The following is a 22,884-nucleotide window of genomic DNA, read 5'->3' as shown; positions in this document are numbered from 1 at the left end:
AATTTTAATGAAGAAAGCCTATGGCATGAAGAGATACCAACCCTTTATTAGCCTTAATTTACATAATAATGTCCAATTTTTCCTGACATTTCAGGACCAAAAAAGAAAACATCACCTCTCTAAAGATGTTCGTAGGAACAAAGGAATGCGTCCATGATTTCAACAAGAATTTCAGTAAAGGATATCTACAGAGCACTCTGCTGGATTCAGAAGCCAGAGTACTGCAGACTTATAAAAGAAAGATGAGAATTCTGTAGTCTTGTCAATGTTATCATTTCTGAAATCAATAATGATAATAGGCATACCTTTCAAAATACCTTTTTTTTTAAAAAAAAAGTATTATTGCTTAAGAAGCCCAGGCTACAAGAAAGAAAACCTAATCTGCAATAATTTCAACATAACGTGCTGCAGAAAGCAGACTCACTAGCTACTAGATATATTTACAAACAATTTTTAATTAGACATAGTAGCATTCTTCAGTCCATTCCTGCAGATTGCAGAAGACTCCTTCCCAAAAATCACTCCCCAAGCAAACAGGAAGCAGTTGTACCTACAGTATTATAACAAATCAGCATGCTTTCCCATAACCTACCATGCCTGTATCAAGTTCTAGAATGTTGGTCCAAGAACACAGAAAAAGAAAAATTAACCTATGTGTAAAATGTAGATTTTTTTTTTTTTGGCCAAAAATCAGTTAACCACACTGATTTATGTTTAATCTTGTAAACAGACTTAAAATGGTAACAGTGGGAGCTATCCTTAGGGATTCTGCTGCTCTAAGCCAAACTAGCCTATATATACTCTACCAGCTTGCAGTCACCCACACAATAACTGAACATTTTGCTGCTCTAAGCAAATGTCAGTTCTGTCTGTATGTTAGAGCCAGAGGGGAACAGAAATTCAACAAACAAATTATGCTTCTAATTTGTGGTAAATATATAGTGATTTCATTTCATTCTACGTACACCTAATGAGGAGATAAGTTATGATTAAGGAATTTATGATTTAATTTTTAAATTACACTCAGAGTACCATATACATTTTTTAAAAAGTTTTATATTAAGTATTAGGAAGTCAGAATGATAACTAAGTTTCACCTCATTCACTGATAATTCATGATCATTAACTTGGTATGGGGGAAATTAAGTCTTTCAAAAAAACCCTAAGAGATTCTGTCAGGTTTATAAATGGTCCTGGTTCAATGATTTCAACTAGGCTTCCAATCTCTGGCCTTCAAAGAGGAATATCCCAGGTGAAAACTTCTGTTGGATAATAATTGCTGAAGTAATAGGGCCAATTTCAGCAAAACGAACAAAGCAAATTAGACCTGAACAAAATTTGTTATGCCATCTCTGCTAGTATGCCTCATAAAACCTATTCTAAATGGCAGTCTACTGCTAAATTCAACTAACCTGTCCAAATGCAGATTTACAAACCAACAACCCCAGACATTTAAAAACACACTTCTATAATCAGCTTTGCCTACAATATATATTTATTCTTCCTCAGGGTCCATTTGGGTTTGTAGCTGGGGCAGTTAGCACGGGCCGCCATTCCCATTGCCTGCGCTACTGCAGCTACACTACTATTTTTGTCCATCACATTGTACTCTGTGAAGGGGAGAAGGACTCAGGTTGCTGGATTCTTAGGCAAACAGAAAGGAGGGCTTTATTTCTGACTAAAAGGCAGCCCCGTCAGCACAGTCCTAATAATTCTGAATCACATTTGAGCAGCTCTCTTTTCATTTTAGTTTTTGCTCTGCAGCAGGGATTGCCTGGAGCAGCAGTTCTCCATCAGGGGTCTGAGGTCCCCTGTGGGGGACTACAAGCAGATTTAAGGGGATCTGCCAAGCAGGGCTGGAATTAGACTCACTGAGGCTCAAGGCAGAAAGCCGAAGCCCCACTGCCCCAAGCTCAGCCACCCGGGCCTGAGCAGCTTCGCTTCCTGGGGTCCCCTGTGGCATGGGGTCCTGGGGTCAATTGCCCTGTTTGCTTCCTCCTACTGATGGCCCTAGCACAGGTGTACCATGGAGTTTTTATAGCATGCTGGGGGTGGGAGGGGCCTCAAAAAGAAAAAGGTTGAGAATCCCTGGCCTGGAGCAAGCCTACTTGCACCTATTGAGGCTCTGGGGGAATGGGCAGACGCAGTGGAGACAGAACTGGAACTGTCTGGGTCTTCAGAGACTTTGACACACCCTCTTCTTGTCAGTGACTAACAGGACTACTTATACCTCTAAAGCTACTAATAGGGTGAAGGCCTGCTGCATGGAATCAATATGAGGATCTGTGGATCTGACTATGAAAGAGAAAGATTTAACAGGAGAGCAAACAAACATCCAGCAGTGATTGAGAGAGAATCCTTGAAACATGGCCATGTGGTCTGAGGAGATACAACAAAAAGGCCAATCTAGTAAGCAAGAATTGTATTTAAGAGAGTGCTGGGGAAAGGTATGTCAAAGAGTCTAAGGGAAAGAAGCACCTGTCTGAGAAAGAAAAATTAAAGAATCCTGGGGAAAAGGGGTTGGGTAAAAAAATCTGTGTCGGAGAGGTTACAGGTTTTTTGAAGGAGGGAGAAGGGCAGGAGAGATCTTGGTGGATCAGTAAATTATCTGGATCACTACTGGTAGTTGGCATATCAATTATCATGCTTATCGCCAAAAACAGCCAGGTCAATAGGTCTCTAGTGGGCCTATGCAGCAGCCTTAGCACAACTAAGCCAGAAGGCATACGTGTGTGAGCGACCACAAGAAGGGAGTCTTTCCCTGCATCCTTCCTGAAAAGATCTCTGTTGAAACTGTTGAGGAAAGTGGTTTTAGAAAAGAAGGAAGCTTATCTATATTTGCCCTCGGAGGTGTTTGTCAAGACCCTCAAGCATGTGGACTTCACAAAAACACATCTGTCTAATTAATAGTCTCAGGAAACCCCTTGCTTAACCTTTGAAATTGCTTACTTGACCAGTTTTCTTGATTAATATGTTATTGTCGTACTAACACGATAAATAAGGGGGGAGAAGTTTGGGCTAGTTGGATCACCTCATGGACACATCTGAGGATCCCCAATGGCAGACAGAAGAAAGGCCATCAGATGTCTGTCGTTCTACCACTTTAAAACCATGCCAGACTTTGGTAATTATTGAGGGTTGGAGTGTTTTTACTACCCTGTTGTAGATATGTGTTAAGTGCTTGAGCTAAACACAGTGTAGCTTTAAGTAAGAGCACTCTTGTATGCACTGCTTGTGTCATCCATCTGTCAGCTGAATGGCTGTGTCCCCATTGATTTATTTCCTGCCACTGCCTTGCCAAGAGTAAAAGTTACCAAGAGCTTTATGTTCAGAAAACCCCAGGTTACAATATGGCTATATATGAAAGAGATTTTAATGAATTTGTATTCCAGTCAGACTTAATCCATGTCATTGCCCATGCTACTCAATTTGAGACTACATTTACTAAAATATATTTTTGCAATCTTCAGATTCACAGTTTCTTTTAAAAATCTAGCTTTTCTATTTTTTAGAACAAAAAAGTGACCTTCATGTTATGAAATGTGATAAGCCAGCTGCATCCACTTAATTATTTTCCTTAATATAAAATCAGGTATCATTCTAATAAAAAAATATTTTCCTTGACAATGTGGTTCTCATTTGTGTCATGATTTTACTGGAATATATCTTCACTTATATCTGTAGTTTTATGATTGGTAACTGCTGCTGGACAGTCTTTTGAATGTTACAGAAAGTAAAGTCCCTAAACAGTTAAACACAACATTACTTCACAAACCACATAAGCCTAATGGCAAATCCAGTGAAGACTGAGGATATGTTTACACTGGCAAGTTTCTGTACCACAAGTTATACCACTTTTATTAAAACGCTGGAATTAAACCGCTGTTGTGTGTCCACACTGTGCTCCTTGTAATGCTGGAGTACATCCACAATAGCAGCTCTTGCAATGGCAAAGACAGCAGTGCATTGTGGTAGCTATCCCACTGTACAACTGGCCACGCGGTGCTTTGAGAAGGGTTTGCAATGGTGCAGGCACAAGTCACAGGATGCCCATGAAACCTGCATCATATTACATTGCCAGCTGCTTTTCAACTGAAGTGTGTGTGTGTGTGGGGGGGAGTGTGTGTGTGTGTGTAGGAAGGGGAGAGAGAGACTGTGTTCTGGGGGACAGAGAGTGTGTCAGCATGCTGTCATGTATTTTCAGACAGTGGCAGGAAGCAATCAGTCCTGAGGCAGGGGGAGGGGGAAACCTTGACATCAGTCCCCGCCTCCCCCCCCCCCCCGGGCGCTCTCTCTCTCTCTCTCTCACACCTGTCTCTGTGTTCAACAGCACGAGCATTCCACATTAATGGTTTGCTTTGTGTCCTGGAGCAGATCAGCACAGCACGCAACGGCTGTCAGAAACGGTGCTTTGAAAGGGGAGGGGTGCATGCGTTCAGGGCAGCAGAGTTCAAAACAGTGAGCAGAGCAGTCACTTGAGGCATTATGGGACAGCTCTGGTGGCCAATTACAGTGCAGAAAGCAATCAAACGTCTGCACTGGCAATAGAGCACTGGAGCCTCTGCTCAAATAGCCTTACGACTGTCATCAAGGTGGTTTTTTTTTTGCAGTGCTGCAACTGAGGAGTTTCTGCGCACAAAGTGGCCTGGCAGCGTGTACATGTCTGCAGTTTGAGGGTAAAAAGTTGCTTTACTGCGCAGAAACTTGCCAGTGTAGACAAGCCCTGAAACATCCCATTTAAACTGAGTACTTGTTTTATTACTCTCTCTCTGCTCCTGGAATATGCAGTCTATTCCTACTCCCATGACTTTCTCTGCTCTAATTCTCTCTTGGATCACTGGCAGTCTGGTTTCTCCCCTTTCTGCTACACTGAAAAGGTATTTGCCAAGGCCATCAACAATCTTCTTCTGATCTAATCAAAGGACTTCTCTGTTTTCATCTTCCAGCAGCCACTTTCAGCATTGTCAATCAGCATCGCATTTCTGAGCATAATGCCATCATGTAAAGTCCTGGTTCTTGTCCTCCTTTAACTCCAGCATTTTTCAGTGACTCCACCTCCTCAGGGTTAGATCAGTCCTCCTCCCCCTTTCTCCCCATACTCTGTCTAGCGGTCCTCAGATATCACCTCTAGACCGAAGACTCCTAAAAATCCTTCAGCCTCTCAGACCTACACCTCTCTATCCATCATTTAATTCAGGGTGTCTCAGATCAACTCAGGTTCAGAATGGTGGAACCTGAACTTTTTCTTCCCTTTCAAGCCTCCCTCTTTCTGCATCAATATCAATAATTCCACTATTCTCCCTGTCATCCGATTTGTAACCTCTATACTATATTGAGCACCTCTCTCCTCCTTTGCCCCTGATCCAGGCTGTCTCTAAGTAATAGTGCCATTGAGTTCTTCCTCTGCTACATCGTTTATAAGATCCAGAACTGCACTAAGAAGTTCAGGCAGCCTGAACAATGTATTTCTAGCAATCCCAAAATACCATTGTGTGCAAGAATTATATACAAAAAAATTACATTAAAATATTTTAAGATTACATTTAAGTCAGGCATTGAAAAGTTAGGAAAGGTCAGAATTAATGTTGCTTGTGCTACCTTAATTCGTTCCCCATGTGCATTATGATACAGTCTTTAATTATATGATCACACGTTATTTTTCCACAGGAACCCCTGCATCATTCTGTGAATGAGGAGCTATTTAATAGCTCTTTGTACCCTCCTCATTTAGTGTGTGGCCTCAGGCCTTATTTACTGCACACTATCCAAACCCTAACTGAATAAAAAAAACTATTAATTTTGTCCTGGGTGTCTCACCATTGTATAAATGTTTTACAAACATTAAAAACTATCTGTACAACACACCTGTGAGATTGGGGGTATTACTATCACTGTTTTACAGATGGAGAACCGAGGCACAGAATAATGAAGACAAAATTGGCAAAAAAATTATCCACTAATTTTGGGTGGTCAACTTGAAACACCAGACACTGATTTTTCAGAATACTTATCATTATATAACACAGAATATGTTCAAAGCACACGTCCAATCATTTCAACTGCGTTGTAAGGGCTCATAACTTCTGCAAATTTGGCCCCGGGTGTTTCATGTTGGGCACCAGAACACACAGTTAGTGTGAGGAACACAAAATTAGTGACCGTCTACAAAAAATCTGATTTATGTGACTTGCCCAGCATCTCACAGGAACTCTGTGGCAGAGGCAGGGATACAATCCATTTCTCCAGGGTGGCACAGAACTGCCTTAACCATGAGACTGTTCTTTCTCTCACTGCAACCCTCTGCCTTATTCACTATACACCTTCCAACTTCTGCAACAAATGAAGCAGGGTCCTTCACTACACAACCCTGGTTCAGCCCCAGAGCAGATCCAGCCTGTGCACTGAATGGAGCAGGAGTCCTGTGGGGAAAATAAGATGTGGTCATGTAATTAAAGACTATTATAATGCATATGCACAGTGGGGCTTAATTAAATTTGCAGGGCAACCTTCATTCTGGAATATCCTAACTTTTGAATGCTTGACTTTGCAACCGCAATGTTCTTTTAAATGAAGGGGGGAGAGGGAAGTATGTAATTTCCTAATTTAAAAAAAATTGAAAAAACCCCAATTTAGAACCATACAGACTCCCAACTTGGGTCACTAGCAGGGTCGGACCTTTAGATCCACAGCACAGACCTCTGCTATTTGATCTAAGGGAATAACTGATAGCAGTGGTAGGTTGCCGTCCCCTATGTGGATCAGCCATTAAAAGGGGCTGAGACACATGCTTTCCCAAGGGATTTCACAGATACTTGCTGACAGCAGAAGAACAGTGAGATTGAGGAATCTCAGGTTCAGTTTCAGGTGTAGGGTAAGAGGTACTATATGAATGAAATATTTACAGTACTAGATTCCTTAGGCCCAGACACAGGGACACTTCTTTCTAAACTGTTGGTGCCCATTAAACATTAATGCTGATTACTAAAATGAAAAAAAAACCACATTTAACTTCTTTATATATATATATATATATATATATATATATATATATAAAATTCTGCAACAAAACCATAACTAATCTAATGTCTTCCCTCAGTCTCTCTGGTTTATTTACTTTAAATCAATTAACAGTTCACAGTAGCTTTTCCAGTGAAAGATTTTTTCACAACAATATTTTGACACCAATATTGGACTCAGAGATCAAATATTTCTTCCTTTCTGTTTTTCTTCTTTCAGCACACACTGTTTCAAAGGAAACTTTTCCCTTTGTGATTAAATTGGATGCACAAAAAATGAGAGAGCTTCCCATTACTACAAGGATGGCCTGGAATCATGAGCTTTAAATTTGTAATCCAAGCCATGGCAGTTTGATAAACTACCACCTGTATCTGACTATTCTGTTAGGAAACAAATTCTGTAACTGTCATTCATCAGGCTTCCTACAGCTTTCTGGAGTATTCAGAATTGCAGTTGATAGATGCGTTCACTAAGTAAGCGATACCTTGCTGCTTTTTTTAAGCTAAGGGCTGGGGAAAGCTGACAGGTGTGGAGGAACACATGGTTTGGATAGTGTCATCCTTTAGGGAATGATTTATTAAAGGGGATAATGTATGTCCTAGTAAAAAGAAGAGGATAGAATTTGCTAATGTACAAGTAGGAACTGAAGAGAAACAGTCAAATGAAAGAGTCCCATTCAATTACATCACATGAACATGCTTGTATATAAGTACTAGAAGTCTAAATACTAAGATGAGTGAACTTGAGTGCCTGGTATTAAATAAGGATATTGATATAATAGGCAACACAGAAACTTGGTGGACTGACAATAATCTATGGGATATGGTAATACCAGGGTACAAAATACATAGGAATGACAGAGTAGGTCATGCTGGTGGCGGAGTAGCCAGTATATGTGAAAGAAAGCATAGAGTTGAATATAGTAAAAATCTTAAATGACTCAAACAGTACCACAGAATCAATATGGTCAGAAATTCCAAGCTTGAATAACAACAGTATAGTAGTAGGTATACACTACCAACCACCTGACCAGGATGGTAATGGTGATTGTGAAAGGCTCAAGGAGATTAGAGAGGCTACAAAAACAGAAAACCCAATAATAATTAGGGATTTCAACTATTCCCATATTAACTCAGAACATGTCACCTCAGGATGGGATGCAGAGATAAATTTTTTAAACACTAATGATGGCTCCTTGCAGTCTGGGAACCCACAAGGGGAGAGCCAATTCTTGATTTAGTCCTAAGTGGTGCACAGGGTCTGGTCCAAGAGGTGCACATAGTTCAACCGCTCGGTAATAGCAACCATAATGTAACTAAATTGAACATCCTTGGAGGGGACGCACACCAAAAGAAATCCCCACAGCAGCATTTAAGTTGAAAAAGGAGAACACAAAAATGAGGAGTCTAGTTAAATGGAAATTAAAAGGAACAGTCACAAGAGTGAAATGCCTGCAAGCTGCATGGAAACTTCTTAAAAGCACTACAATAGAGGCTCAAACTATATGTACCCCCTGCACCCACCCCAAAAAAAAAAGGCAGTATGAGGACCAAAAAAATTGCCACCATGGCAACCAGAGTAAATTAGGCAGTTAGACACAAAAAGACATCTTTTAAAAATTGAAAGTCAAATCCTACTAATTAAATAGAAAGGAACAAACTCTGGCAAATCAAGTGTAAAGGTACAAAAATGAATGGCACATATTTTTAAAAGTACAACAGAAGCAGGAACAAAATCAGTGGGGCCACTGGACACTCAAGGTAGTAAAAGAGCACTCAAGGAAGACAAGGACATTGCGGAGAACCTAAATGAATTCTCTGCATCAGTTGTCACTGCAGAGGATGAAGTTTCCCATACCTGAGCCATTCTTTTTAGGTGACAAATCTGGGGAACTCTCTCAGATTGAGGCATCAGTAGATGTGGTTTTGGAAAAATTGATAATTAAACAGTAATAAGTAACCAGAACCAGATGGTATTCACCCAAGAGTTTTGCAATTTCAGAACTATTAACTGTGGTACGTAAGCTATCACTTAAATCAGTCTCAGTACCAGATGACTGGAGGATAGCTAATGAAACACTGATTTTTAAGAAAGGCTTCATAGGCAATCCTGGCAATTACAGGCCAGTAAGCCTAACTCAGTACCAGGCAAACTGGTTGAAACCATAGTAAAGAGTAGACTTATCAGATACACAGATGAACACAATATGTTGGGGAAGAGTAAACATGTCTTTTGTAAAGGGAACTCATGCCTCACCAATCTATTAGAATTCTTTGAGGGAGTCAACAAATTGTAGACAAGGTTGATCCAGTGGATAGAGTGTACTTGACTTTCACAAAGCCTTTGATAAGGTCCCTCACCAAAGTAGGCAGTCGTGGGATAAGAAGAAAGGTCCTCTCAGTATCAGTAACTGATTAAAAGATAGGAAACAAAGAGTAGGAATAAACAGTCGGTTTTCACAGTGGAGACAGGTAAATAGTGGGGTCCCCCAAGGATCTCTACTGGGACCAGTGCTGTTCAACATATTCAGAAATGATCTGGGAAAAGGGGTAAACAGTTAGGTGGCAAAGTTCACAGATGATACAAAATTACTCAGGAAAATTAAGTTCAAAGCTGACTGTGAAGAGTTACAAACGGATCTCACAAAACTGGGTGACTGGGCAACAAAATGGCAGATGAAATTCAATGTTGATAAGTGCAAAGTAATGCACATTGGAAAATATAATTCCAACTAGACATATAAAATATTGAGGTCTAAATTAGCTATTACCACTCAAGAAAGACCTTGAGTCATCATGGATAGTTCTCTGAAAATATTTGCTCAATGTTCAGCAGCGGTCAAAAGAGCTCACAGAATGTTAAGAACCAGTAGGAAAAAAATGGTTACTTACTTTCTCGTAACTGTTGTTCTTCGAGATATGGTGTTCATGTCCATTCCACATTAGGTGTGCACGCACCGCGTGCATGACTGTCAGAAATGTTTCCCCTTAGTGGCTCCTGTTGGGCCGGCGGGCCCCCCGAGTGGCCCCACTGTGCCCTGCATATATACCCCCACCAGCCCGACCCCCTCCAGTTCCTTCTTGCCGGAGACTCCAACAGAGGGGTAGGAGTGTGGGTGGTGGAATGGACGTGAACACCACTTCTCGAAGAACAGTTATGAGAAAGTAAGTAACCGTTTTTTCTACTTCGAGTGCTTGTTCACATCCATTCCACATTAGGTGAATTACAAGCTTACCTCTGGAGGAGGGTAGGAGTCACGGAACAACTGCTCGGAGGACCGCTCTGCCAACTGCCGCGTCCTCTCTGGCTTGCTGGTTGACCGCACAGTGGGTCGTGAAGGTGTGCACTGAAGACCAGGTGTCTGCTCTGCAGATCTCCTGGATCAGGACCTGTGCCAGGAACGCCGTGGAAGTCGCCTGCGCCCTGGCCGAGTGGATCATGACTGCCAGAACACCTGCGAGCTCACAGCACAACTGGATGCAGCTTGTAATCCAAGACTAAATCTGCTGTGCTGACACTGGGAGGCCTTTTAACCTCTCGGCCACAGCCAAAACAGCTGCACGGATTTGCGAAGGGCTTGGTGCGCTCCAAATAGAACACCAGCGCTCGACACATATCCAAGGTGTGCAAGCTGCGGTGACTTGAGTCCGTATGGGATTTCGGGAAGAACACCGGCAGACGAATGTCCTGGCCCAGATGGAATTGGGACACCACCTTAGGGAGGAACTTGAGGTGTGGCTGAGCTGCACCTTGTCCTTGTGAAATACTGTGTATGGTGGCTCAGAAGTGAGGGCCCTCAGTTCGGACACCCTTCTGGCCGAGATAATGGCAACCAGAAACGCCACCTTCCAGGAAAGGTCGAGGAGAGAACAGGTAGCGAGGGGCTTGAAAGGGGGTCCCTTGAGTATGGAAAGGACCAGGTTAAGGTTCCATGGAGGGACTGTGGGGGTGGGAGTACGGGAACACCCTCTCCAACCCTTTAAGGAACCAGCCCACCATTGGGTGGGAAAACACTGAGCCCCCCGAGAACCCCACGATGGAAGGCAGAGATGGCCGCCAGGTGCACTCTGAGTGAGGATGGGGCTAGCCCTTGCTGCTTGAGGTGCAGGAGGTACTCCAGAATGGCCTGCACCGGGGCGTGGCCCGGCCGCACCTGTGGGGGTTCACACCAACACGAGAACCTTTTCCACTTGGCCATATAGGCTGCCCTGGTAGAGGGCTTTCTACTGCCAAGCAGAATCTGCTGCACAGGAAGGGTGCACTGGCTCTCTAGGGCATTTAGCCACAGAGCCTCCACGCCGTTGGGTGCAGTGACTGCAGGTCGTGGCGGAGAAGCCGCCCGCCGTCCTGTGTAATGAGGTCCCGATGTAGGGGCAGGACTACTGGGGCATTCACTGACAGCTCTAGGAGCGATGTGTACCAGTGTTGGCAGGCCCAGGCTGGGGCACTGAGGATCACCGCCGCCCTGTCCCTGTGCACCTTGAGCAGGACCTTGTGCACTAAGGGGAGCGGGGGGAAGGCGTACATCAAGCCCCCTCTCCACGGGAACGCAAACGCGTCCGCGAGTGAGCCCGCGCTGCGGCCCTGGAATGAGCAGAACCGTGGGCACTGGGCATTGGCCCTAGTGGCAAACAGATCTGCCCAGGGAAACCCACACCTGTGGAAGAGCAAAAGCACAACGTCCGCCCTGAGCATCCAATCGTGCATGCGGTACGACCTGCTGAGGGAGTCCGCCAGCTCGTTCCGCACCCCCGGGAGATAGGATGCCTTGAGGTGAATCGCATGGGCTATGCAAAGGCCCCAGAGGAGGAGAGCCTCGTGACAGAATGGCGAGGAACGAGCCCCGCCCTGCTTGTTTATATAAAACATAGTAGTAGTGTTGTCTGTCAGAGCTGTCACGCTGTGGCCACTCAGAGTGGCGTGAAACGTCTGGCAGGCGAGACCAACTGCCCTGAGCTCCTTCACGTTGATATGGAGCGACCACTCTGCCTCGGACCACAACCCCTGGGTCATGAGGTTCCCCCAGGTGAGCCCCCCGTCCGTGGTCTGACGTGTCCGTCACCAGTGTCAGGTCTGGAAGTGGGGCAGCAAAGAGGATGCCTTCACAAACCACAGGCTGGGACTGCCACCACAGCAGGGTGTCCAGCACCTCCCTTGGGGCTGTCACTACCAAGTCCAGAGAGTCCCTGCCTGCACGGTACACCTGAGCAAGCCATGCCTGCAGAGTCCTGAGTCTCAGTCAGGCATGCCTGACCACGTGCGTGCATGCTGCCATGTGGCCCAGCAGCCGCAGGCAACACCTGGCTGGTGTTGGAAACTGGCGCAGGGAGGCCACTGCTTGTTGGATAGCCCGGAATCAGGATACTGGAAGGCTTGACCTGGCCTGCACCGCGTCCAGGACCGCCCCTATGAATTCCACTCTCTGCGTGGGTACGAGACTGGACTTGGTGTTGTTGACCAGGAGCCCCAGCTCGTGGAACAATCTCAGGGCCATCTCTACATGGCCCCGCACCTCCGCCTTGGATCGGCCCACCAGGAGCCGGTCGTCGAGGTATGGGTACACCCGGATTCTCTACCTCCATAAGAAGGTTGCCACCACCGCCATGCACTTCGTGAACACCCTTAGGGCTGTGGCTAGACCAAACGGGAGAACCTGACAATGTTCTTGGCCCACGGTGAATCGTAGGAACCGCCGATGTGATGGGAAAATGGCGATATGAAAGTACGCGTCCTTCATGTCGAGGGCAGCGTACCAGTCCCCCAGATCTAGGGAAGGGATGATGGTGCCCAGAGAGACTATGCGGAACCGGGCCTTGACCAAGAATTTGTTGAGCCCGCGCAGGTCTTGGATTGGGCGAAGGCCCCCTTTGGCCTTGGGAATGAGGAAGTAGCAGGAGTAGAACCCTTTTCCCTTTAGGCCCACGAGGCACCGCCTCTACCGCCCCCGCTCGTAGCAGCGAGCGAACTTCCTCCTCTAGGAGATGCTCATAAGAAGGGTCCCTGAAGAGGGACGGGGAAGGGGGGTGGGAGGGGGGCGAACTGCAGCGAGTACCCATTCCGCACCGTGTGTAAGACCCAACGGTCCGACATAATCTGGACCACGCACGGGAGAAACGGGACAGGCAGCTCAGGAAACAAAGGGACGGATCCGGTGACTGGTCTGGTATACTGTCCTCGAGTGCACCTTCAAAAGCCTGGCTTAGTGCCCGGCTGGGGTTTGTGCTGGCCTTGGTTCTGGCCCGGTGCATTATTGTTATTATTGTTGTTGCGCCGTCGCCAGTTATCCCTGCCTCGCCTACGGTAAGGCTCATGCCTATGGCCAGGCTGGTACTGGCGTTGAGGGGGAGGCTGAGGCTTAAAGGGCTTCCTCTGGGTCGCCGGGGTGTGCATACCCAGCGACTTGAGCGTAGCCCGCGAGTCCTTGACACTATGCAGCCTCGCATCTGTCTGATCCCAGAAGAGCCCGGGCCCTTTGAAGGGGAGGTCCTGGAGTGTATTCTGGACCTCGAGGGGCAGGCCTGACTCCTGGAGCCATGCCGAGCGCCTCATGACCACCCCTGACGCGACTGTTCTAGCCGCCGCGTCTGCCGAATCCAAGGAGGCCTGGAGAGAGGTCTTGGCTACTGCCTTGCCCTCGTCCACCAGGGCCGTGAACTCCTGTTGGGAACCTTGTCCTTAAGCTTCTCCACCATCGTCCAAGAGTTGAAACTGTGCCTGTTGAGGATGGCCTGCTGCTTAGCAATCCTCAACTGAAGGCCCCCAGATGAGTACACCTTTCTACCAAAAAGGTCCAGGCGTTTCGCCTCCTTGGCCTTAGGGGCCGGGGCCTGGTGTCCATGGCGCTCCCTTTTGTTCACCGCCGAAACCACTAGGGAGCATGGACTCGGGTGGCAGAATAGGAACTCATAGCCCTTAGATGGGGCAAAGTATTTATGCTCCACTCCTTTAGCCATTGGAGCGCTGGGGTGTGCCATACAGTCTTATAGTTAGACTGAATGGTCTTAATGAGCGGGAGCGCTATTCTGGATGGCCCTTCGGGGTTCAAAATGTTCACCATGGGGTCCTCCTGCTCAACCATCTCCTTGGCCTGCAACCCCAAATTTGGGCAACTCTGCGCTGCAGTTCCTGGTGGGCTCCATGGTCTATTGGCCGAGGGCTGGATACCTCTGTACCCACCACCGCCTCATCGAGGGAAGACGAGGAGGTTAGCTGCTGCTCGACCCCCTCTGGTTGGTCCTCCTGCTCCCCATCTCCTGTGGCACGGGCCCCTGGCTCAGGCCGGGGTGGGAGTCCATGAGACGGCACCGGGCTCGTTCCCAGACTCTCCTATATAAACTGGGGGGATGCTGGAGGCCTGGATACGGTTGCCTCTGGCACCGTCTGGCATAGGTTTGGGGACCGGGACTGCTGCACCGAGTAACTTGCCCTGGACGGAGCCCCTTGGTGCTCCTGATAGGCCCAAGGGGTCCAGAAGGGCCAATGGCCTGGCGGCCCCCATTGACATTGCCAGCTCCCCTGAGGGTCCCTGCTGTCCGGGCCCCGATGTGGGTAGCTATAGCGGCCGGAGCCGGCACCGGACTGCGGTGATGCCGATTGCGAAGGCCATGGCGGTGCCAATGATCTGTGCCGGTGGGAGAATGAGCGCCTCCTGGCTGAGCAGGACTGGGAGCAGTACCGGAACCCCCGAGACAGTGACTGGGACTGAGATCGGGACTGGCGCCGGCATTCCCTGGACCGGGACCATCTGTGGGAGACCTCTGGCGAGGGCTGTCTCAACTCCTCCCGGTGCCAGTCTCTGGGCGGTGCTGGAGAGCAATGTGCCCTTCCTGGCGCTTCTTTGCATCGACCTGCTGCCAGTGCCGCAACCTCCTTCTGGGCCACTGGCAAGTGCGAGTCTGCAGAGTCAGCGCTTGACCGGGACCAACTCCAGGAGTGGTGCCGGGACGGTGTCTTCGAGCGACACACCATTGCGGCTTACCCCTCGATGGCGCCCAAGGCATGGGTGCCGGAGGGTTCTCCCCATACGGGAGGGGGCTCACCGCTGACAGCTCGATGAGGTCCTTTGCGCCCTCAAAGGTGCCAGGCGTAGAGGGCTGATCCTTTATGCCCTCGAGCCCATCGTCCGCACTGAGCTCACTTAGGTCTGGGCTCAGTGGGGCTTGTGCCACCAGGACCGCCTGTACCACGGCCTTCCCGCTCTTGTCAGTGCTCGGTGCCTTGGGAGGCACCAGCCTCCTGTGCGGGGAACGACCACACCTTCCTTTAGGCTGCGCCAGGGGCCGCACCGGGAAGGACGATCGGTGCCAGGGCCAAGTCTGGCACTCCAGGGCCGACAGTTTACAGTGCTTCTCTGGTGCTAGGTCTCCTGACGGCTCTGGGGCACTACACATCGAGGAAGCCTGAGCCGGCATTGGGTGCTCCGGACCCGGCGCCTGCAATGCGGCCTCCATCAACAGTTGCTTTAGGCGAAAGTCTCTTTCTTTCCTTGTCCCTTGGCTTGAACGCCTTGCAAATCCTACACCTTTCAGTTTGATGTCCATCCCCCAGGCAACGTAGACACGAGTCGTGGGGGTCACTAACTGGCATAGGTTTGCGGCACATGGCGCAAGCCTTGAAGCAGTGGGCCTGCAGCAAGCCCTGTGGCCAGTGCTGGAGGCCTCCAAGCACCTAATCACTTAAGTGTTCACAATCTATAGGTAAACAAACTGATAACAGCTACTCTAAGGCTAAGGGACTGCTCTTCTAGGGGGGAGAGAGAGGGAGAGAGCGCACAGACGGTAAGAAGGAACTGGAGGGGGTTGGGCTGGTAGGGGTATATATGTGGGGCACAGTGGTGCCACTCAGGGGGCCCGCCGGGACCCACTAAGGGAAAAAGTTTCTGAAGCTCGTGCATGCAGTGCACGCACACCTAATGTGGAATGGACGTGAACAAGCACTCGAAGAAGAAGAAATAGATTCTAAATAGGTTTATAATGCCACTATATAAATCCATAGTACCCCTGCACCTTGAATACTGTGTGCAGTTCTGGTTGCCCCATCTCAACAAAGATACATTAGAATTGGAAAAAGTACATAGAAGGGCAATAAAAATGGTAAGGATATGGAACAGCTTCCATCTGAGGAGAGATTAAAGACTGGGACTGTTCAGCTTTGAAAAGAGATGACTAAAAGGGGATATGAAAGAGGTCTATAAAATCATGAATGGTGACTAGAAAGTGAATAGGGAATTGTTATTTATTCCTTTGCATAACACAAGAACCAGGAGTCACGCAATGAAATTAATAGGCAGCAGGATTAAAATCAAACTAAGGAAGTACGCCTTGCAAGGCCAACTAAGGAAGTACGCCTTCGCACACTGCACAGTCAACCTGTGGAACACATTGCCAGGAAATGCTGTGAAGGCCAAAAATATAACTACGTACACAAAAGAAGTAGAGGGTATGAAGGATACAGCCATCAATGGCTATTAGCAAAGATGGTCAGGGACACCCCCCCATGTTCGGGTGTCCCTAAACCTCTGACTGCCAAAACCTGGAACTGGACGACAGGGGATGAATCACTCAAATTGGTCTGTTCTGTTAATTCCTTCTGAAGTATCTGGCTCTTGGCACTGTCAGAAGACAGGATACTGGGTTAGCTGGACCATGGGTCTGACCCAGTATGGTCATTCCTATATTTTTATTATGTGAAAATACGTATAAGCATCTAATCAAATACTAGTTAAAGATACTTATAAAGAAAAATTAATGCTATTAAAATGATTTTGACAATTATGTAATCATTGGAGTATTCACAACATGCCAGCTACTACATTAGAGAATCTTGTAAGAGAACATAAATTAGCTGACATGACATTATATAACATGCCTATATTCCTTTTATTCTTTTAGTGAAAATGATTACAGCTACTGTGCATTCCAGTTCCCTTCTTTTTGTTAATATGTCAATAGTAATTCATTTTAGTTAGCATAAAACCACTTGTTAAATTATTCTGTTTCACAGAAGGTGTTTGAAGACCTTTCACTACCAGAGCTCATATAGTGTTTTCCCTCTACAAATTATATTTTTGTCATATCCTCTGTGTCTTGGGAATACAGCAGTTTGTGTTAACCTTTGAGCAGAAAGATTGATTATACTGTGCCACAAAGACTACAGCAGGGACGGTTTTGAACAAATGGAATGAAACACATTAAGGCCTTTTTCCACAAGGGGAGAAGAGATGCCTAATAGACACTATGGTGACCGGTATGAACAGATAATAGTGTTCTCAGTACTATATATGTTGTATCCAATTTGTCCAAGTTACTCTAGACAGACAAAAAAAAAATTCTGAGTAACAATTACTCACTTTGACTTTCCCCTATGATAGGCAAAAGGTATAGTACTGGCTCTGCTTTAGTAATAGCAGAAAGCACTCAAGTCTGTGAGCGTGTCTAAATCAGAATATCAAGCATATGCAGACATAATGTTTATAAAAAAATAAAGATTCCTTCCACCCACCCCTCACCACGTATCTGCATGATTGTGCTAAACATCAATGAAGTGAAGTCAGTTTCATTAAGCTAAACTCTGTTAAAAATCTTCATTTTCCGTTTAAAGGATCTAATTCTGCCATCCTTACACAGTGAGTAGTGTTTTTCTCTGTGCTCAGCAACATTTATTTCAATGGGTTCACAAACTGAATAGGGTACTATTCATCATGAGTAAGGATGGCAGAATTTAATTTATTTCTATTTTTCCCCAGATGCTTCCAGTATTGCAAAAGAAACAAATATTCATTATTCTGATTCTGAGATCAAGTTACTTATAAAAAAAGCTTCAATTGTCTAAAGAAGAATTTTAAAGTACCACTGTTGCTTTGTCATTTTTGTGTCAAGCAACACGGATACTGTGCTAACCATTTTCTCCTCAGGTAACCACCAATATGAACCCTTTTCTCCACCATGAAAGGGCAGAATGTGCAATCCCCTTCAAAGAACACATAATATAGCTTCTTTAACTCTCCCTCCCCCTTTCCTGACCTCCTCTCACCTTCACAAAACATCTGGCTTCTATTGGGATAAGGCGGCACATCTCTCAAAAGGCTGCAGCCATACCACTGAACTCACAATAAAATACATTTTACATCATGGACGTGTGCAATCATTTGCACAGACAAACCAAATTTCAACAAAATTGATTTAGTTATAATTTAGTTGGGGATTGGTTCTGCTTTGAGTAGGGGGTTGGACTAGATGACCTCCTGAGGTCCCTTCCAACCCTGATATTCTATGATTCTATGAATAATCAGGGTGGATAATGTGGTATTCAATACCTGGTAAAATACAGGTAATGATTTTACAAAAACTTTCTGGGCTGAAAGATACTTTCACGTGGGGGATTTTGAGACTTTGGAAATCGTGTTTTGAGACTAATACATTGATATAATAGCAGCTATTACCTACTTTGTCCTGCTGACCTACCCTGGAGCTGCAAATATTTTTTGCACATTATTTAATATCTCATTCTTTTGAGATAGTTATGGTAAATACTCTAAATACTTGGAATTAAAAAGGGGAAAGCAAAGTTGGTATGTTACAAAGATTCATAAAGAATGCAAAGCTTTACATTAATAAATCAGAAAACTATTTCAAACATGTGCCAGTATTTTTAAATGCTTCTCCAATAAGCAATAAAGATAATTAAGGATAAGTTATCACTAAAGAACTATTCTCTGAGCAAATTTAAGGGCCTAATTTATTAAAAAAAGAACACTCAGAAATGCATGCAATTTAATAGGCCACCTTCAGTTCCCTGGTTTCTTCATATAGCTTACTAGCCTGAGCCAGTCTTTTGTGAACATCAGTTGGTGTGCTTGTGTGTCCACAGACATCTCTGACTGCGTGGTTTGCAAAGGACTGTGGAATTCTCTCTCCTCTGTTAGCGCCTATTTTGATATAATTTCTATGTGATTGTACCACTGTAGCGGTGGCTTATAAATACAAAGAAACATGATTTATACTAATACTCAACAGCTGCTAGGAAGAGGAAAAATCTTAAAGAAAAGAAGCAAAATCAGTGGGTCTGATTTTCCCTTCATTGCACCTAGGTAAAAAGGAATTACTCCACTGAACTCAATGAAGCTATAATGGTGTAAAACTGGTGTGAATGAGAGGAGACTCTGGCCCAATCAACATTTAAGAATACAAAACAAAATACCCTAATGTAGACTCTTCAAGGGTTTTGATGTCTTAAAACACAACTAACTTCAAACAGACAATACAACAGAGATCCAGTTTCCATAGAAACAAGTTAGATGAAGATGTGCACACCAAATAGTTGTCTCACAGCAAACAAGACTGCATTGCAGATATTGTTCTTTGAAAACATCTGGAAGCGTTTCAAACCACATCTTTAAGAAAAATAAATGTGTTTTGAACATTACTGAATGCTCTCAAACAAATAGAAAACAAAACTTTCCTAAATATTATAGTACTCATTGCTAATGTGGCCACGATCAAGGTACAAGTTGCTTCTCATAGTAAATCTCGTTCGGTGTTTACAAAATGATTTATTTACTGATTTATTTGGTATTGGACTGGAATATCAAATAAGAACCATCAGCCTAAATTTATTACTTTATAAAAATATACATCTGGAATAACTCATGGTACATCTACTCTGGAGCTAGAAGTGTAATTTTCAGCTCTGGTAGAAATACCTGTGCTAGCTCTGACAGAGCTTGCACATTAAAAAGAGAAGTGTACCTGCAGCAGTGCGAGTGGCAGGATGGCCTAACCGCCCCGAGTATGATCCTATCTGAAGCCCTATGTACACACTCAGGTGGCTAATCCATCTCGTGGCTCATGCCACTATGGCTATGTTTTGATATTTAGCGTGCAAGCTTGATTGGATTTATTGTGAGGATACTTCCTTAAGCTGCAAATTACAAGGCCAACTCCACTGTAGACATACTTTAAGATGTGTTTTAAATACACAGTTGTAAAACCAGGCTTTAGTAATTTAAAGTACTTTTAGTTAAGATGCTCTAAAACTTATGATTTTCTGAATTCCAAATTTTTATTTATTTGTAACTTTAAGTGATTTAAATTATTTAACTTTACAAAGTGGTTTTTGCAAAAAAAAAAAAAAGAGTACTTGTGGCACCTTAGAGACTAACCAATTTATCTGAGCATAAGCTTCATCTCAGCTCACAAAAGCTCATGCTCAAATAAATTGGTTAGTCTCTAAGGTGCCACAAGTACTCCTTTTCTTTTTGTGAATACAGACTAACACGGCTGTTACTCTGAAAAGTGGTTTTTGTGCATGTGGTAGATTTACCACTTTGGATGAGATACTCAAAAGCTCTTAGCAATGGCCTAACTCTGTGCCCACCGAAGTCAAAGGAACTTTTACCATAGTCTTCAATGGCACCAGAGTAGGGCTCATGCTGAGTGCGGCTCATGCTGAGTGCACTTTTGAAAATTTCATCCTTTAACATAAAATTAACTGTAACGGACACTCTTAACTCATTACAATAATCCACCAGTTCCACTTATGTATTACTGTGCACTTCCAAATTGTAAAGACCAGCTAAATTCAAGTAAAAATGCATCAAACTTCACTGACATCATAGTGGCTCCTTGGGAAAAGTGTAATATCAAATCAATATTCTTAACAGGTGCACTGGTATTATATCTGGTCCAAATGAACCAGAAATACTGCCAAATTTTAATATACCTCTCAATGTCCGATGTGATGCAGTAACTTCTGAGAAGCATTACAGAGGAACAAGATACATAGCAGCTGCTTTGCAATCCACATACATGCAATACACTGGTACATACATTTTAAATTTGTCAATATAAATATAGCAAAAAGAGGCTCAGTATTAACCCTGTTACACTATACTTAACTCATTACATATTGCATCAATACAAAGCACAAGATAGTACTCCCTTTATGTATATAGGTTTTCTTCTCATATTATTCCACACTTAGGAATGTAGGATTGCTATGCCACTCTTAATTCAATTTAATTCTTAATTTCCCTGATTTTGTTCAAATGGTTTTCTAATAATAGATCACACACAGATTGTTAATTTAAAATATATTTTCATATTAAAGAAATAAAAATATAATAGAATAGTTATTGAATTATCGTTCTGCAGGACAACCACCACTCCTGTGATCCCATGCTATGGCACCGTGAACAGACAGATAAATTAGAATGGTGTTATGCAAATTAAACCAGGAACAGGGAAATCTAATGAGATTAAATTGCACTAATGAATTTTACCTGCAAGGCTGGAGACTGGTAATTGACCAATTCCTTCTGAATTATTCATTATATAAAGCACAGCAACATAGTTGTAAAGAATGCATTACATTTTAGATGATAAAAGAAAAGATACAATACATTAATTCATAATATAATCAGGATATGGTTTACTGGTGATTTAAATTAATGAATCCTTTTTTTTTCTTTTAATATGGTTAGAGTTCATTATACATACCCTGATCCAAAACCTCTTCCTCTTCTCTTTTTGGCTGCTTCAGTGAAAAACTATCATCTGTTTTCTTGGTTTCTAAAGAGGGTTAAGAATATACCAATAATCTCTTTGTATATAGACTGAATTTAACATTTTCCTATACATTTTTTTTTTTTAGCGAACTCAAGCATTTACTTTCTATATGTTTCTGTTGCTCAGGGAAAACAGACAAAGTAGTAGTACAGTAAATGATATACATGTAGTAGATTATTAAAACATAATATATTATGTTTCATACAACTGACCAGTACAATTAAGTATTCTAAAATTAAAGCAGGAAGAGCCAAAGACATGACATAATATATTACTTTCAGCTCATAGGACGGAAGTGCTTTACAAACATTAAGTTTCACAAAAACTTTAAGAGGTAGATTGGCATTATGCCCAGAGGTGAAAGTAAGCTAGTATGCCCCAGCAACCCGGCTTCCCCAGGGGGCAATTTAAAGGGCCTGGGGCTCCCAGCAGTGGCTGGAGCCCAGGCCCTTTAAATGGCCTCTAGAGCCCCACTGCTGGAGCCCTGGGGTAGTGGCTGCAGGGCCCTGGAGGCTATTTAAAGGGCCCTGGGCTCCCCTGCTTCTATCGCCCAGGCCCTTTAAATAGCCGTCGGAGCCCCGCCACTGCTACTCCAGGAAGCCGGGGGCTATTTAAAGGGCTGGGGCGGTAGAAGCAGGGGAGCCCTGGGCCCTTTAAACAGCCCCCAGAGCCCTAGGGTAGGGGGAGGCTCCGGGGGCTATTTAAAGGGCCAGGGCTCCAGCTGCCTCTGCCGCCCTGGGCCCTTTAAATAGCCCCCGGAGCCCTGGGCTGCTCCTGCTACCCCGTTGCGGGGGAGGAGGGTGCACTTACCTTACAGGATGGGCTGGGACTGGCTCTGACCTCCTCAACCCCGCCCCTTCTGGGGGCCAGAGCTGGCCCCAGCGTATCAGTAAATCACTCGACTTACTTTCACCCCTGATTACATCAATTTAAAAAATGTCAGAGAGAGTTTAAAACTACTTTCTACGGAAGACTCTTACTGATTTCAATTGATTTCAGATCAGGACTACAATGAACTGGTAGCTGGAAACAGAACCTAGGATATCCGGCTTCTAGTCTATGTTCTAACCCAGCAGACAACACATCCTCATTTAGGAATGCTTGACACACAGTCTAGAGCTCGAGCAACGTATGAGAGAGCTCAGGTGTGTGGCAAAACCTTTTGGCTCTCTCATGCCAACCAGCACTTGCTAAAAATATCACTGAAGTGATGTACTGGACCACACAGCAAACGGGACAGGGAAACTACAGTACTAAACACTTCTTAATGGGCAATATAGGATGTGACACTTTGGAAAGACTG

The 22,884-nt window shown here is 44.6% G+C and overlaps 1 protein-coding gene across 11 annotated transcripts in view; it reads right to left on the bottom strand.

The window, feature by feature from the left end:
* The window catches only part of PAM (peptidylglycine alpha-amidating monooxygenase), a 219,289-nt gene that overhangs the window by 34,893 nt on the left and 161,512 nt on the right, over positions 1 to 22,884 (bottom strand). For all 11 annotated transcript variants that reach the window (XR_012158986.2, XM_073344599.2, XM_073344602.2 and 8 more), the window contains one exon: positions 21,513 to 21,584. Coding sequence is in view for 10 of the 11 variants with exons in the window: in XM_073344599.2 (XP_073200700.1) it covers positions 21,513 to 21,584 (72 nt within the window). In the remaining variant the exon portion in view is untranslated. The remainder of the gene's footprint in view (positions 1 to 21,512; positions 21,585 to 22,884) is intronic.

The sequence above is a fragment of the Lepidochelys kempii genome, chromosome 5, assembly GCF_965140285.1.
Source record: "Lepidochelys kempii isolate rLepKem1 chromosome 5, rLepKem1.hap1, whole genome shotgun sequence".
NCBI lineage: Eukaryota > Metazoa > Chordata > Testudines > Cheloniidae > Lepidochelys > Lepidochelys kempii.
This window is presented reverse-complemented; position numbering and strand designations above follow the sequence as displayed.